A 16,553-nucleotide genomic window follows, 5' to 3' on the forward strand; every position below is an offset into this window, starting at 1 on the left:
AGTTTGGAACATCCCGCAGGTGAACAGGCTCATTGGGAACAGGTGGGTGCCGTGATTGGGTAGAAAAGGAGCTTCCCTGAATTGCTCAGTCATTCACAAGCAGAGATGGGGAGAGGTTCACCTCTTTGTGAACAAGTGCGTGAGAAAATAGTCCAACAGTTTAAGGACAATGTTCCTCAACGTACAATTGCAAGGAATTGAGGGATTTCATCATCTACGGTCCATAATATCATCAAAAGGTTCAGAGAATGTGGAGAAATCGCTGCATGTAAGCGGCGAGGCCGAAAACCAACATTGTATGCATCAAAAACCGACATCAATGTGTAAAGGATATCACCGCGTGGGCTCAGGAACACTTCAGAAAACCAATGGCAGTAAATACAGTTCGGCGCTACATCCGTAAGTGCAACTTGAAACTCGACTATGCAACGCAAAAGCCATTTATCAACAACACCCAGAAACGCCGCCGGCTTCTCTGGGCCCGAGCTCATCTAAGGTGGACTGACGCAAAGTGGAAAAGTGTTCTGTGGTCCGACGAGTCCACATCTCAAATTGTTTTTGGAAATTGTGGCCGTCGTGTCCTCCGGGCCAAAGAGGAAAAGAACCATCCGGAATGTTATGGACGCAAAGTTCAAAAGCCGGCATCTGTGATGGTATGTGGCTGCGTTAGTGCCAATGGCGTGGGTAACTTACACATCTGTGAAGGCACCATTCATGCTGAAAGGTATTTACAGGTTTTGGAGAAACATATGCTGCCATCCAAGCAACGTCTTTTTCATGGACGCCCCAGCTTACTTACAACAGTGTGGCTTCGTAGTAAAAGACTGCGGGTACTGGACTGGACTGGCCTGCCTGCAGTCCAGACCTGTCTCCCATTGAAAATGTGCGGCGCATTATGAAGCGTAAAATACAACAACGGAGACCCCGGACTGTTGAACAGCTGAAGCTGTACATCGAGCAAGAACGGGAAAGAATTCCACCTCCAAAGCTTCAACAATTCGTGTCCTCAGTTCCCAAACGTTGATTGAATGTTGTTCAAAGAAAAGGTGATGTAACACGGTGGTAAACGTCACCCTGTCCCAGCTTTTGTGCAATGTGTTGCAGCCATAAAATTCTAAGTTCATGATTATTTGCTCAAAGCAAAGTTTATCAGTTTGAACATGAAATGTCTTTGTAGTGTATTCAATTAAATATATAGGTTGACCATGATTTGCAAATCATTGTATTCTGTTCTTATGTTTAACGTCCCAACTTCAACGGAATTGGGGTTGTACGATGTTAGCGTGGACTGTAAACTCGCATTCTTTCTTTATGAGGGCAAATGATCAAATATGAATCGCCCACAATTGGGACATAAAACCGATACGCATGCCGCTCGTCGACTCTTCCTCAGTGCTTGGGTCGACAGAAACGGTTGCAGGCAGTCTGTCAGCGAAGTGCGGATGAATACCGAGACCTCACCGGGGAGGCCGATAACAGGTAAAACCGAACGTTTCTGAGAATCTAGAATTAAAGAAACCTGTTTTCTTTTGGGCCGCAACACTATCCAATGAAAATCTGCTTTTGTGGCACCAATGGAACACACTAGCGTATTCTCCAATCTTCCGCAGGCTGAGCAGTATGTTCAAGGCAGCGTTTGGACAAAAGAAGCGCAAAGGAGGAAAATCAGCTGAAACAAGGAGGCAGAAGCACCCTGGTAAGCGCAAATAAACAAACACGCAACGTGCGCTAGTTTTTGGTCCTCGTCATCGAAGTCCAATGCGCTTACCCGACTAATAATGAGAAGGAGAAATGATTATCATCGCGAATCTGCTCACAGTTGTGCCAAGTTCTCTGGGGTGATTCAAGCGGAGCCCGTTCAGTCAGCCTCATTTCAAGTGTGTCAGAAGAAAACATCATGACCTGGTTACGACAACCCATTGGGAACAACGGGCCGCAATATCCGTTACAGAACCGTTACAATATCAGAGGGCCGCTCTGATGATGGACAAGTCGAGCTCAGTCGCAGGGAAACCATCGTCCTCGTTAATATTTCAAGGGGCTGTCCGTCTCTTTACCGTCCTCTCCGCTCCTCCCTCGCCAAGACGACGTAGTTCCATCCCCTACCGGCGCACCAAGTTCCCAGGCGGGCGGCCTCGCGTCGGTCACGATCGCACAAGCGCGTCGAAATGACGACGGCAACCCGAGCCGCGCGCGAAGCGGAACGCTCGCTTTCCTCGCTTCTCCCCTGGTTAGCGAGCATCTGTGCGTTCAGCTGCTCCATACACGTGACGGCAAACGCACGTGCGCGCATACAGACGGAGGCCCCCGGGGCCGCAATCATGTGACAGATTGTCGCAGTAAATGATTGAACACGATGACTTCGGGCAAGGAACCCCGATGAGGTGGGCATAAGGAAATAAGACCGGAACGCCATCAAATTTGGTTTGATTTGCTGCGTGAGAGAAGAAGTGGTCCTGGCTACACTGTGTAGTATGTGTTTCCGAAAGCATCATGAACTGAAACAGTCAAAGGTCACCATTCAGTGCTCGCCATAGTAAAAGCGCAGGGGGGCTTAACGTGGTGGCAGCCCCGAAAAGTTCCGTTGTATTTAACTTTGAAGTATCATACATTTGCCTGTCTATTTTTAAACATTCAGTAAAAATTTGATTTCACTTATGTGCAATTCATTTTGCTGAAATCATCATTTAAGTACAGCCCCCCAACCCCACCCCGTGGCATACCATAATTCAAAATTCTCCGATACATTTTAGCCATTTATTGCAAATATATAAATGTTTGTGTACACGCGCTTTTCTAATAAATGAATTCGATCAGAATCAGAATCAGAATCAGAATCATCTTTATTTGCCAAGTATGTCCAAAACACACACACAAGGAATTTGTCTCCGGTAGTTGGAGCCGCTCTAGTACAACAAACAGTCATTTAAGGTGCCCACTAGGGGGCAGTGTCCTATAACAAGTACATCCATTGTGGGAAAACGAGCTTTTGACGTCATTTGCATGCGTCAATGCCTTCTTCCTATGGAAGGCTAGTTGAGTATTTATTCCATATCCTTGGAATACAGTTTAAGGTCCATGTACTAGTACGCTCCTTGTCATCACTCGTGAGACAATTCCACGCACTAGTAAAAAGGACTTACTAGTCTTACTAGTAATGTTTATTTTTTTCCTCCAAAACTGTCACCCAACCAGTCTACATGCGTTTTGTGGACTTGGAGAAGGCGTTCGTGGGGGGGTGCCTCGGGAGTATGGGGTACCGAACCCCCTAATACGGGCCGTTCGGTCCCTGTACGACCCGAGTCAGACTTTGGCCAGTAAGTGGGACTCGTTTGGACTCCGCCAAGGCTGCCCTTTGTCACCGATTCTGTTCATAACTTTTATGGGCAGAATTTCAAGGCGCAGCCGAGGCGTAGAGGGGGTCCGGCTTTGGGTGGCCTCGGTATTGCGTCTCTGCTTTTTTTGCTGATGACGTGGTTCTGTTGGCTTCATCGAGCCGTGACCTCCGACCGTCACCGGAGCGGTTCGCAGCCGAGTGTGAAGCGGCCGGGATGAGAATCGGCACCTCCAAATCCGAGACCGTGGTCCTCAGTCGGAAGAGGGCCGGCGTGTCCTCTCCGGGTCGGGGCTGAGATCCTGCCCCAAGTGGAGGCGTTCAAGTATCTTGGGGTCTTGTTCACGAGTGAGGGACGAATGGAACGGGAGCTCGACAGGCGCATCGCTGCGGCGTCTGCGGTGATGCGGACTTTTGTATCGGTCCGTTGTGGTGACGAAGGAGCTGAGCCGCGAGGCAAAGCTCTCGATTTACCGGTCGATCTACGTTGCTCGCCCTCGCCTACGGTCACCAGCTGTGGGTGACCCCGGAAGAGCTGGATGAAGTGGCTGGGGAGAGGGAAGTCTGGGCGTCCCTGCTAAAGCTACTGCCCCCGCGACCCGACCTCGGATAAGCGGTAGAAAATGGATGGATGGTCCCTGTACCAGTACACTCTGTGTCCCCACTAGTACAAATAATTTAGCGCACTAGTACAATGACTGTGTCTTACTTATAATGTTTTGTCCACTGTCTGTATGACATTTCTGCACACTAGTAGGAAAACCTTGGCGTACTAGTAGGACAACTACATGTTACCACCAGTGAGGCAAAACCGAGCACTGGTTAAGCGCTATATGTTTAACTCGTAGAATTTTACGTCAAGAGTAGTAGCAGTGGCATTTGTCCACTAGTCCACAGGTTTGCCTTGCTAGTAAACTCTGCTAGTATTCCCAAAGTTATCTGACTTGTGTTGAGCACGATTGTAATAGAAGACGGATATCGAAGAAATGCTTGAAGGGCTTTATAATGCCTTCCACTGTCAGCATTCGCTGCGGGTAGAACATTACGATTGAGACGCGGTTGTGCTACCAGTGCGCCATAATCGTTCTACTATTGCAGGGAATTGTCCTGCTAGGGTTAGGGTGAGACGAGATACCAGAAGATTGACCACACACGACTCAAACACCGGGCGGGGGGGGGGGGGGGGGAATTCATCCCAGCTCAGTGTCTTATCTGGAGGGGCTTAATCTCTCTCTCTCCCATACACACTTTCTTTCATATTCCTCCCTGGCTCCACTCTCAACCCCCCCAGCCCACCCCCGCCCCCCGTCCCCTCCCTTCTCGCCTTCACTCCGCTCCCACCCCTCCCGTTCCCTTCCCATTCTCCTTCGCCCCTCTGCTGAGCCCGAAGGACGGGTAAGGAAGCTGGAGTATGTGGACGGCTCGCGCGACTCGAGGGGACCTCTCGTCTTCGCCTCGTGCTGTGGCGAGACGGAGCGCAGAGGTGAGAGGGTGGGCGCGAGTGTGTTCGGCATCGTGGCTGTTGATGGGGGGATGCAATACGGTCGGAGGAGAATGAATGGGATAAAGGTGAGGGATGTGAAATGAGTGTGCGTGTGTGTGTGAATCCGAATGAAGTTCTTCCTTTCAGGTGAATAAGACAAATGGTGCCACGATGTGTAAAGTCAATTACACGCCTCTAACTTAAATGACATTTTTTTGGGGTGGGGGGGGGGGGGATGAATATCAATAATGCAGACAGGGTTTCTTATGTCTAGAGAGCTATACTCCAAGGATGAACAGATTCAATTGTATTTATTTATTCTTTGTTTTATTATAAGGCATTTCCAACCCCGGTTGCCAGGCACTTTTCAGCTTCCCGTTTCCAATGGCAACTGCTCGATGGTTTGATGAATAGCGCTGGACATTCACGGTGTTCTCGTGCTACTCCAGATTGAGTCTTCGTTCTCTCCTGGCGAAATGCAAAGTTTTCTTGTCTCTCTCCCTCTGAAATACAACCCCCCCCCCCCCCCCCCCCCCCCCCGCCCTCATTTCTCTCGTTCTCTCCCAAGCTGTGAAGTGAGAAGTGCATAGAGAAAGGCTCTAATTGGCGAGCCTTGTGAAACAAAATGCCTCGGCCTGCCTATTAAAATTGACCTTCATCCTCTCAAGGCTCGCGCTTGGGTTGAATGTGAGGGGGGGGGGGGGGGATTCAAAGGTAAAAAGGTACAGAGTGAAATGTTGAAAAAAGAACGAGCGCAAAACAAACGTGGTGCGTAGACGCAAAGATGTGTGCGAGGCGGCGTGAGCTGTTCTTGTTATCTGAGATGTTCTGTCATCCTGTTTATAAGCCTACTCAATATGCGTGTTACTCAGCCCCGAACATGAGGTGCAAGAACAAGAGACGTGAACGGCTCAGACGGGTAAAGGCACAAAAGCAGGGGAGATGTTCCAATTGTGGAAAGTAGTGTCTTTACACTGTGAGCACGCGTGTTACTGACGTGGGGTTGGAGGTCAAAGAATCACGGAACCTTAAACCGCGTCAGCCGACCTCTCGGGAAGCCGACGCCGAGGCTCCGCGTCTCTCTCGTCACCACAGCTCGTTCAAATTCACGGGCTGTCTTTCGGCCGCGAGCACCTGGCAAACTCTCCGCCTCGCGCAACCTTGTGACGGCGCGACCTACGGGAAGCTGCTCGAGCGTTTATTCACTCGGCTCCATATCCTCGTACGCTCTTTGTCCTCACGAGTAAGGCAATTCAGCGCACTAGTGGAAAGACTTGGGTGCACTAGTAGCACGATTGCGTCTCACTGGTCACTATTGCCTTTCGCTACGACAGTATATGCCACCGGTGTCAAACTTCAGGCCCGGGGGCCTTATCCGGCCCACCGCATTATTTCATGTGGCCCGCGATAGCAAATCATGCCATGTCAACTTCAATGATTCTCGCTAAAATCTGTCTGTCCAAAAGTTTTAATTGTCATATGGAGGAAATAATAACATTGAGATATTGCAAGCATTTTTAGGTTACCAAACCGTTGCCTTACTGATGAAAACAAAGAGCGTATTAGTACATCGGCCTTAAACTAGATTAGACCCGCATTTTCCGATTGTTTCATTGTTGCGACCCGCTTTAACAGAAGTTCAGAACAATAAAGATGGTCTTTGTTTAAAAATAGCCTCTAAAAAACGCATGTACAATATAAGATTTTTTTTAACCGTGTTTCAAATGAGTATGCTCTACCGCTAAAAGCATATTGCTAGCCACGACGTCCGCCACACTGTGTTTGTTTATGGCGCGAGAGCGCAAGGAAGTCACATTTCCTGTCCTGAATACGAATACTTGAAAGTTTTTATTAGCCGTCCGTGACTAACTTTTGGGTCCCGACCCACCAGTTGAGAATCACTGCTCTCCATGGTCCTAGTGAGGGAAAACTACTCGTCGGAATTTTGGTGCTACTGTGGGATCCAGGAGGCTACTAGTGTGTGACACATGCCTACTACTTTGTAGTTGGGCCTAGTTGTGTTACTAGTGCAGCACAGTAGACAAATAGTAAGGTTTAATCGTGTAGTAGTTGGGCAAAAAGTGGCCGTACACTGCGGAAAAAAAAAAGAACTTCTCAAAACAAGTAAAAAAAAAAAAAAAAAAGTGGAACAATACATTTTGTCCTTAAAATAAGTGGAAAAATATATATATATATATTCCAATGGAACCAGAATGAATTAACTTGATAAGATTCTTGCAATAAGATCTTTTTGTCTTGCTGAAAATTTAGACAAAAGTCAAAACTGTAAATAAGTACAGTAAGATGTTTTTACGAGAAATAAGATAAATTCAACCGTTGAGATTTTGTGTTTTTTTGCTGCGTCGTAGTGGAAAACAATACTTTAGTAAGCCAGTCATTCTACGAGTGCACTCTAGTTCTTTTACTCGTGCACTTGATTGTCTTAATAGTGAGGAAAAATAGCGTGGCGTGAACCTTAAGCTGGATACGAAAGATATACAATAAATGCTCAAACCGCTTCCATAGCAACCTTGACAAGGGACTGTCAAGCTGCTGTCGGTGCGGTTCTAATCAGAGGAGCTGGGTGTGCTTTGTTTTCACTTTTTTTCTTTTTTTTTTCCTCCCTTTCTGGGTTTGCTGACCTGTGAATGCATAGCGTACATTTCACACGATCCGCTTGCAATGCTGCCACGCAGGACGCATCACCGAGAGGCCCACCTATCATGCTTCCATTTGCCTGTTCGTGTGTGTGTGTGTGTGTGTGTGTGTTCCAGACCTCCACGTGGAGCTCCAGCTGGGCTCCTCGCTTTCTACCCAGGAACTGACGACCAGACTATGCTTGTTATTGGGAGAAGCAACGCCCGGCATAGCTAGCTCTCCTATGGAGGACAGGAGGGAAAAGAAGGTAAAGCGGCATCTTTATTTACTTTCCTTTTTTTCAGGGGGGGGGGGGGGGGATAAAAATAAACAATGCTTGAATTTTTATAACATTTCGATTTCCGGCTGATTTATTTCATGAAGAAACAATTCATGATGTGATGAGTACCCACTTGGACGCATACTAATTCTCATCATTGTCATCATCAAATTAGAAATGATTTATACATCGCTGCAATATGAATTATGCTGCAGTCCTTGTTCATGTTGCTTGCGCATTCACTCCATATCTCTGATATCCATCTTAAGGCCCATGCACTAGTACACTCTTTGTCCTCACTAGTGATACAATTCAGCGCATGTATTACTAGTAATGTTTTCCCACTACTGCCAATCCTTTTTTTTGGGTCGTGCTTACAATTGAGCTCTTTTAAAGCATGTTAAAGTCCTCAAAAAAAATCTTCTTTTAATCATTTTAGTCAGCTGTCTTTTATTTCTGTACTTTATTTTGAAATATCTTTTGCGCTTTGTTTTTCAATGCTTTTAAATGTTGCCCTTTTAATCACCTAAAGCACGCTGCGTCACCTTTTGTATGAAATTCTCTACATAAAAGAAGCTCCCTTACCTTGTCTACTAGTGCCTACTAGTACACAATTACTAGTAAATTACTGTCCTGCACTAATAACACTACTGAGCCTAACTAGTAGGCCCTAAAGTGGCAGACAATCCATCACACTTGATCTCCAGTTTAAGGTCCATGTACTAGTATGCTCTCTGCCCTCACTAGTCGGACAATTTAGCACACTAGTGGGACGAAGGCGCGCACTATTAGAACTGGTGTGTCTTGCTAGTGAATTTTTCCACTACTAGTGCCACTTGCAATTGAGCCTGACTCGTAAACTGTGGTAACTGGGCTGCACTAGTAACATTAGTCAAAAACTAGAAGCCTTCCGGACCCTCATAGTACAACCAAAATTCAAGTACGACTAGTGACATTACAACTCATTCATTCTTTACAATTCTACTAGTTCACGTATAGCGCTTCAATCGTACACAGGTTTCAAATTGTGCCCAGTTTTGCCTCACAAATAATCGGTAGTTTTCCTACGAATGTAAAGAAATGTCATACGTAAAACAAGATACTAGTAAGACATTCCTTCTACTTGTACTCCCTATTACTGTATTTTTAATAAGCGCCGAACTGTCTTATTAGTGAGGATAAAGAGCATACTCGTACATGGACCTGAAGCAAGAGGTTATAGTGATTTAAATCTGCGCACTAGTTGACAAGTGTGTACTAGTAGTGACATTATAAAATTCTACTAGTTAACGTCTTGCGCCTCACTAATCGCGCACAAATATCAACTAGGTCACAATTTTGCCTCACTAGTAACATGCAAGCGTTTTACTAATTTGCAGACATGTGACGCAGTTGCCTGGTGGGATTTCTTTTTGATTTTAATTTGCTTTACTAGTAAGACAGTCGTGGTACTCACGCGCCCTAGTTATTTGACTAGTGTGCTGAATTATGGCACGCGAACCTTGAGATGGATACCAAGAAGAGTGAATAAATGCTCAAACAGTTTTCCATACGCGCGGCTCACGTGAGTCCCGCCGGCGTCCTACTCGCCGTACGATGATCGAACGTGCTTGCGGCGCCGTCTCCGCGCCTCGGCCCATTTAGCCAGCCTCATTTCACCAAGCTGAGCTCCAGATACAGTCGCCTTCGCCGTGAAAGCAGGCAGGGATCATATGAGGAATGGGGCTTGTCCTGGCCTGCCAGAGCTAGATGAGGGCCCCCCGCTATATAAGGAACATCAGTGAACTGCCTCCATTCTCCCACCTTGTTGCTGTTGATGATGTCACTGATGCAACATAAACGTTGCATCAGTGACGAAGAGGCCCGAACTGCTTTTGATCAAACTACCGAGATAAAAAAACAAATCTTATGAGAAAGCCCGTTATTCTTTCACAGTGGACAAGATGTGCTAACAAACCTTTCCAAGCGTGTTCTTTTGTGCAAACGTGTCAAGGGTCACGTGCCATTTATAGGAAAGGTCCCACACGTTTATACTGGATGTAATGACGCAAGGAGCACACAAAAAAATGCCAGTTGTAACAGTGAGCGGGTAGTTGAACCAACACCTGCAGTATATTTTTATTTGTTGACTGTTGCAAATTTGTCATTTTCTTAACTTGTCCAGCCTTCAATACATCTAATGTCTGTGATAGAGCCACGATGAAAGTTTTGAGCTTGGCCCGAATATTTCAGGTTTTTATTTTTATACTCTTTATTTGGTACTCTTTAGTATCGCCGCGCGGGGAAGTCATACAATCGAATATGGAATAGAAACACTTGCATATGAAACTGACCTCTCTGTAGCAATGATTCCATTGATTCACTAGTCCCGATACAATTTGACTTAATCGGTCCGAAATAGGTTTCACCAAAAACCTTGGTTTCTGACAAAAATGCAGAGAAAACAAGCGTTTTGTGAAAAGAAAAATGTCAAGACAACAGTGACTTTGATGATATTTTACTCGTTTTTTGCTTTTGTGACACCTTAATCTATATAAAAAAAAAAAAGCAAAACTGAAAAGGGCTTTTGATGGCAAAATAATAATGTATTTACAGATATACAACTAAGAAACGTGCCACGAATGGCGGCGACTCACCACATGGCTCCAGTTGAATGTCAGTGTCTTCTTTACATGGCGTTCCACGTTCACTCCGTGAACTTGGTCATCTCTTCTCACAATCGCGACACACATTTTCGACTACTTACCACATATACAGACTCTGTTCGAGTGCGAACTGCCTGAACTTTTCTGGCTTCAAACACGTTGGCATCTGTCTCCCTCGTAATCGATGTGACAAGCCGAGATTCCCCCCATAATCTTAATCTTCTACTCAAAAGTTGTGCTGCTCTCAAATCCAAAGCAATACAGTGCCGCCATCTACAGGGATCTGTTGGTCATTACAGTGGTTTACAAATTTCACAGACAAGTTGGGTGAGACCCTCTTCCACGCCTACCTATTGAAAAATCTACTTGACGCATATATACGTCAGTGGCAGTAAACGGTTGGATTTCAGTTGAATATAAACGCCCACGACTTAATGTGTCTTTGTCCATCTGCTCTATCTATGTCACTGATGTATAGTGCCAGGCAACAAGTAGATGGCAGAAGGTACGATTAACCCGTTGCCGTTCATGCAACGGAATAATAGCTTTGTGTTCAACTAAACAGGCACATATGTCACACTGAGTAAGTAAATTTGTGAGTAAATTGAAACCCGATCTTCGCTATTTCAGTACACTGTACGTACTTTGCTTGATGGTGTGCTGTGAGATTTTTGTAATGTAAAATATGTGCGTTGGCTTCGTAAACGTTTTGGAACCTCTGGCCCAGAGCACTTATCACTATGTTCACCTGTTGCAATCTATTGAGTTCACCATCGCCGACCATTGTTCCCATTGTTGATAGATGAAAGGAAAAAAAAAAAAAAGACACACACACACATACATACATACACACATGCAGTGCTACCTCATTCTTCATCTGTTTTTTTTTTTTTAACCTTTGCACACATTACAGCTGTCATCCACATATTAACATGATGCATTCATTGGATTTTCTGTGCCTAAATGTATCCTTTCATCTGTGACGAATATCCATATCCGTCTTATTGAGGTTATCTTCCATCTTGAACAGCAGTGTGCGTCGAGCGAGTTTGTCTCCAAACGGTGACTGTCAACAGCGCGGGATTCATTTGAGAATCTAACCAGCTGTCCTTCTGAAAAACTGCGGAAAAAAAGATCGTTAAAGTGGAAAAGTTCCATTTTACAGTATGTCACTTGGAGTACGAGAAGCACACAGCTGTCAGTTATTGCACAGTTTTGCCTCCCAAATAACATGCACTTGCCCTACGAGTACACTGAAGTTGTCCTACTAGTGAGGACAAAGCGCGTACTAGTACATGGACCTGAACACGATATAAAGCAGAATAAATAAAGAATAAATGCTCAAAATGGTTTCGACAGTGCGCAGTAGTAAAACGACAGTGTCTGACTAGTAACGTTTGCACTCTAGTAGGCCAAAAGTGGCACTAGCAGTGAAAAAAAAACATGACAAGTCGTTCTACCAGTGCATCCTTGTCATGCTACAAGTGTGCTAAATTGTCTTACGAGTGAGGACAAGAAGAATGCTGCACATGGACCTTAAGCTGGAGATCAAGGTTACTGAATAAATGCTCACTGTTGCAGAGAAAATGGAGACCGCTGATATTTTTCCTCATCCGGCGTGTACATATTTAGTGCCTCTTTCTTTTTCAGGGCGACACTCCCGCTCAGGGAGGAAGTCCGAGCTCCACGTTGACCTGCGGCACTGCTTCTCCTTGCTCTGGGAGCCCCTCCTCCACCTTAAGCAGCAGTAACGTATGCCATCCTTTGCCCCTGCCTTCGCCACACGGAGGCTCCGGCCTCAGTCCCGGCGGGACGCTCTCCAGCCCCGCACGAGGCCCCGCTCAATGTTCTCCGGCCGCACTCGTCGCCGGGAGCAGCCTCGGCCCACCGTCACAAAGCCCCACCACCTCCGCCCTGGAGAGCAAAGACAGCGGAATAATAGGTGAGCGCTTAGCAACCTTGATGTTGACACGATAAGACGTACAGTGAAATATTGCAGATTTTTATTTTCATTTTTTTTTTTTTTACAAGATTTGACAGTGTACAGGCATGTTCAAATTTAGAGTTGTGAGCCTTCAGTGTAGTATCACGTTGTGCCACAACATGCCGGGTGGTATGGACGGTTGACTGGCAGAGATGCATAACAGCCAGACGAAGACGCCGAGAAAGTCCCCAACCAAATTTAAGAAATTGTCATTGTTCCGACATAGCAGAGATATAGTATGCCTACGTATCATGTTGTATGCTCCCTTTGTATGTGTTGCTGCTTCATGTGTGTCAAAGTAGCAGTTGTTGAAAGGATTATTATGATAACCGTACCATCTGCTAATTTCGCCGTACTTCTAATTGGGTATCAGCCCGGCTGACTTGTGCCAGACTTTATAGGTGATGCAGATGGGAAGTTCGATGAGCCATCGCTGAGCTCCGAGTCCTTGTGAAATGTGCAGTCCTATCCCGCAGTTTCTGTGTGTCGCCTGTGCCACTTCAGCCTCAAGGCTTCAACTCCCTGCTGTCAAAACTGGGACACTGCTGTCTTTCTTGCTTATGGGTCTGATGCTCCTAAAATAGGACACTTTTCTCGAAATAGACTCTGTATTTATAGTTAAATACTAAAGGGCAACGGCTGCATCGAGAATGATAAAAGCCTTCGATTGATGAGTATTTTAAGAGGAAAAAGTTCGAGTATGTGTGTGTTGGTTTGTGCAGATAGGATTTAAAACCGTTTTATGCAGTAAACGGGGAAAAGAAGAAATGTGAGCAGTTGAATTTGTTTTTTTTTATCATTGCCACAGACTATGTGTCCAAAACAGTTTATCTTTTCCAACTCATGTTACAACTCTACCCTAAGAAAATAAATGGCCTACTTATCATTTGATTTTGAAAAAGAAAAATGTGCTGGAAGTGCGCGCGGAAATGCACATACTCCATCACGCCCACTAACAACCCAGGCTAAACTTGTTTTTAAGTTTCTCAGTCGAACTGCATCACTTTGACTGTGCTTCCTTGACACCAATTGCTACTTTCCTATCAGCCAGGGCTTTGACAACCATCACGTCGGGCCGAGTGATTCCCACAATGCAATGTGGATTTTTCTTTCGGCCTTATTGTTACGTTAAATGTCATTGTCGTTTCTGTCTATGTGTTTCTTCGAAAGTATACATTTATTTAGCTGTAACATTTATTGTTGATTGATGTTGTACTGTTTTTTTTTTTTTCTTTTCTTTGTTTTTGTTCTTTTTTAAATTGTGTGAAATAAGGACTTCTTGGTCGATTCCTCTAGCACAGTGTGCCCAGTGGGGTGTCAACCGATTAAAGATAATAATAAGTAAAATAAAATAAAACAAAATCTTTGCTAGCAATAGTGGCATGGGGCACATTGACTTCTTATTTAGTCACTCCGATCTACAGCATGTTGTCAACATATTTGGTCAAAGCAGCACATTTTTTTCAAGCCAATTGTTTCAAATCCAAGTGAAGTCACGAGTCACTGCTGTTCAAGTCCAAGTTGAGTTGCAAGTCCGATTTAAAATAGGAGTCAATGAAATTGCGAGTTTGGTTATGAAACGAATTCTATTTATGAGTCAAGGCGCCACTGTGTTAGAGTTTTTTGTTCACATGCCTGGCTTACCTCACCAATATCCCTCTTGTGCGTAGCAACCATCACTAGTTCTTCTGAGAATGAGGAGCGAAGTGTCTCGAGTTCCGATCTGACTGCGGACGAAGCCCCGGGAGGCAGCGTCGTCGTCGTCATGGGCCACACGGGCGAGGACAACCGTCTCGGGCCTCCTCGGAGTAATCCCACCATCCAACCTGAGGAGTCATCAGGGAGAGCTGATATCAGGGAGCCCAGGACACCCCCACCACCTAAGAGACCCCTCCCACAGCACCACATACACACCGCTTCCTCTTTCATGATGCCCCGTCCAAATTCTGTGGCAGGTACATGTTATTCATTGTTCTTCTGGTCTTGATCATCATGGAAAACGTCATTAATTTAATGCGCTGATTGGTTTCCTGCAGACCGAGACGACTATCTTAACCCTTACATACAGTTCGGGTCAAATTTGACCTAATTTGACAACAATAAAAATACTCTAAATATCATTCTTTCACCCTGAAATTTGATGACCTTTCCTAAAGTGATTTAAAATACACACAAAACAAACAAACAAACAAACAAACAAAAAAACATTCTTTTGAACAGGTGCTCCATACTCTCGTGTACACTGAAGCTATTCCAGGTCAAATTTGACCCGTGTCTACAAAAACAGGTTTTAGTTTTACCAGTGTGTGTTGTAATCAAGGAGAATGGTGGTTATGATGGAAATCCTGAAACCGTGAAACAGTATTGTTCAGGAGGAAGCTTAAAACAGTCCCAAGAATTGCCTTTGTTGTGCCACAGTTGCACAGGTTCCTGTAGAAACATGCACATGTTGGTCACGGGGGAATCCTGAAACAGCGCAAGGATGCTCATATATACTAAATAAATATAACAATCAAAAGTCATATAGAAGTCAGCGGGTGTCGTGACACAGGCTCGAGATCTGCACATTTAAAAACAAATACCTGCAATGTAGATAATAAGCTGCAGGCTATTATTTTATGGACACCTGTTATGAGGGTATCCTTGTCCTGGGTCGGTCTGTCTGTCTGTCTGTCTGTCTGTACCTACCTACCTATCTACCTATAGCTCTACAGTATCTCTAGCGCTACAGTATGTCTATCTCTATCTCACACTATCTCACGCTATTTCTATCTCATGCTATCTCGATCTCGATCTCACGCTATCGCTATCTGTATCTCATGCTCTCTCTATCTCACGCTATCTCTATTTCCATCTCAAGCCATCTCTATCTCACACTATCCCTATCTAATAGAACAGTGATTCACAACCGCTGTGTGCCAGGAGGGATCATCAGGTGTGTCGCAGGAAATGATCCGATTTTGCTAAATCGGTCCACAGAATAGTTCGTTTACTACAAATAATGTATCTTTGTTCTATGCCAGCGACAGATCTTAACAGGTAGAGCAATGAAACGCTCTTCCACTTGAAGAAAGGGAGGTCGTAGTACCATGTGTTGTACGTGTTGCCCTTCGTAAAACAGAATAATAGCTTTGTGTTCAACTAAACAGGCCCAGATTGTACCCTGAGTAACTACAGTTGGGAGTAAATTGAGACAAGATGCTCATTACATAATTATTGATACGTTTTGTGACATTTGTGTTTAGCGGTGTGCCGTGACATTTTTCTAAAGTCAAACATGTGCCGTGGCTCAATCAAGGTTGAGAAACACTTTAGAAAGAATGTCATCTGGTGTTGCCATGGCAATGGCAGAGCGGGAAATATATCAATTGGCTATACGTTTAGCGGAGGTATCGATAGTTAAGTGAGGTGTGGCATGAGCCGACGTCATTTGATGAGACTCCTTGCACCATGTGTCGGCCAAACTACCAGTGAGCAGTGGAATTGAAGTACCCTGGGAGGCTGTCATGAAATGATCTCTTACCTCTCCTGTTACAATCTGTGCTGGTGCACAAGGCTCTTCTTCCTCCTCTTTTTCTTCTTCTTCCTCCTCTTCTTCTTCTTCTTCTTCTTCACATAACCTTAGATGTCTGTTCACTTGTGCTTTGTGGTGCGGGCATAAAAGAGATTCCCTAAGGAGTGGATTGATTCACAGTAAAGCCTGCCAGTTTCTTCTGTCAGCTGGTGCTTTCATTTAGACAGTCGAAATGAAATTGAGGATAAAGGCAAAGTGGTTCTGCACAGTACTGGCTGGGCCTGCTAATATTTACTCCACATGAAAGTTAAGAACTTTGTGTATTCGCTCTAAATTTAAAACAAAGCTTGAATTTTTCCCATGTGGAAAACGTTGGAATGATCATGTCAAGCTGCAACACAGAAATTCGGCTACAGTATACAAACAAGCGTGCATACTTTATATAGCATGATATAATGTACAGAAAATACTGTAGCATATGATGATGAGTGCTGTGCTGAACTCTTAATTGATTTCTGTCTTCATAACCTTACTTCACAGCAGTCCTTTTGACATAATAAACCAGGAAAATGTAGGATGGACACTTATCAAGTCATTTGAGCATTTGTTCACTATTCTTGATGTCCAGCTTAAGGTCCGTGTACTAGTGTGTGTTTAAGTAACCGCAAGTGAGCCA

At 44.9% G+C, this 16,553-nt stretch overlaps 1 protein-coding gene across 3 annotated transcripts in view; it reads left to right on the forward strand.

Moving 5' to 3' along the window:
• The first annotated feature begins 7,554 nt into the window (after window positions 1-7,554).
• The window catches only part of LOC133399287 (protein TANC1-like), a 44,521-nt gene continuing 35,522 nt past the window's right edge, over window positions 7,555-16,553 (forward strand). For all 3 annotated transcript variants that reach the window (XM_061670725.1, XM_061670726.1, XM_061670727.1), the window contains exons 1-3: window positions 7,555-7,722; window positions 12,030-12,321; window positions 14,034-14,318. In XM_061670725.1, coding sequence (XP_061526709.1) covers window positions 7,699-7,722; window positions 12,030-12,321; window positions 14,034-14,318 — 601 coding nt within the window. In that variant the 5' untranslated portion in view covers window positions 7,555-7,698. The remainder of the gene's footprint in view (window positions 7,723-12,029; window positions 12,322-14,033; window positions 14,319-16,553) is intronic.

Source organism: Phycodurus eques, chromosome 2 (assembly GCF_024500275.1).
Source record: "Phycodurus eques isolate BA_2022a chromosome 2, UOR_Pequ_1.1, whole genome shotgun sequence".
NCBI lineage: Eukaryota > Metazoa > Chordata > Actinopteri > Syngnathiformes > Syngnathidae > Phycodurus > Phycodurus eques.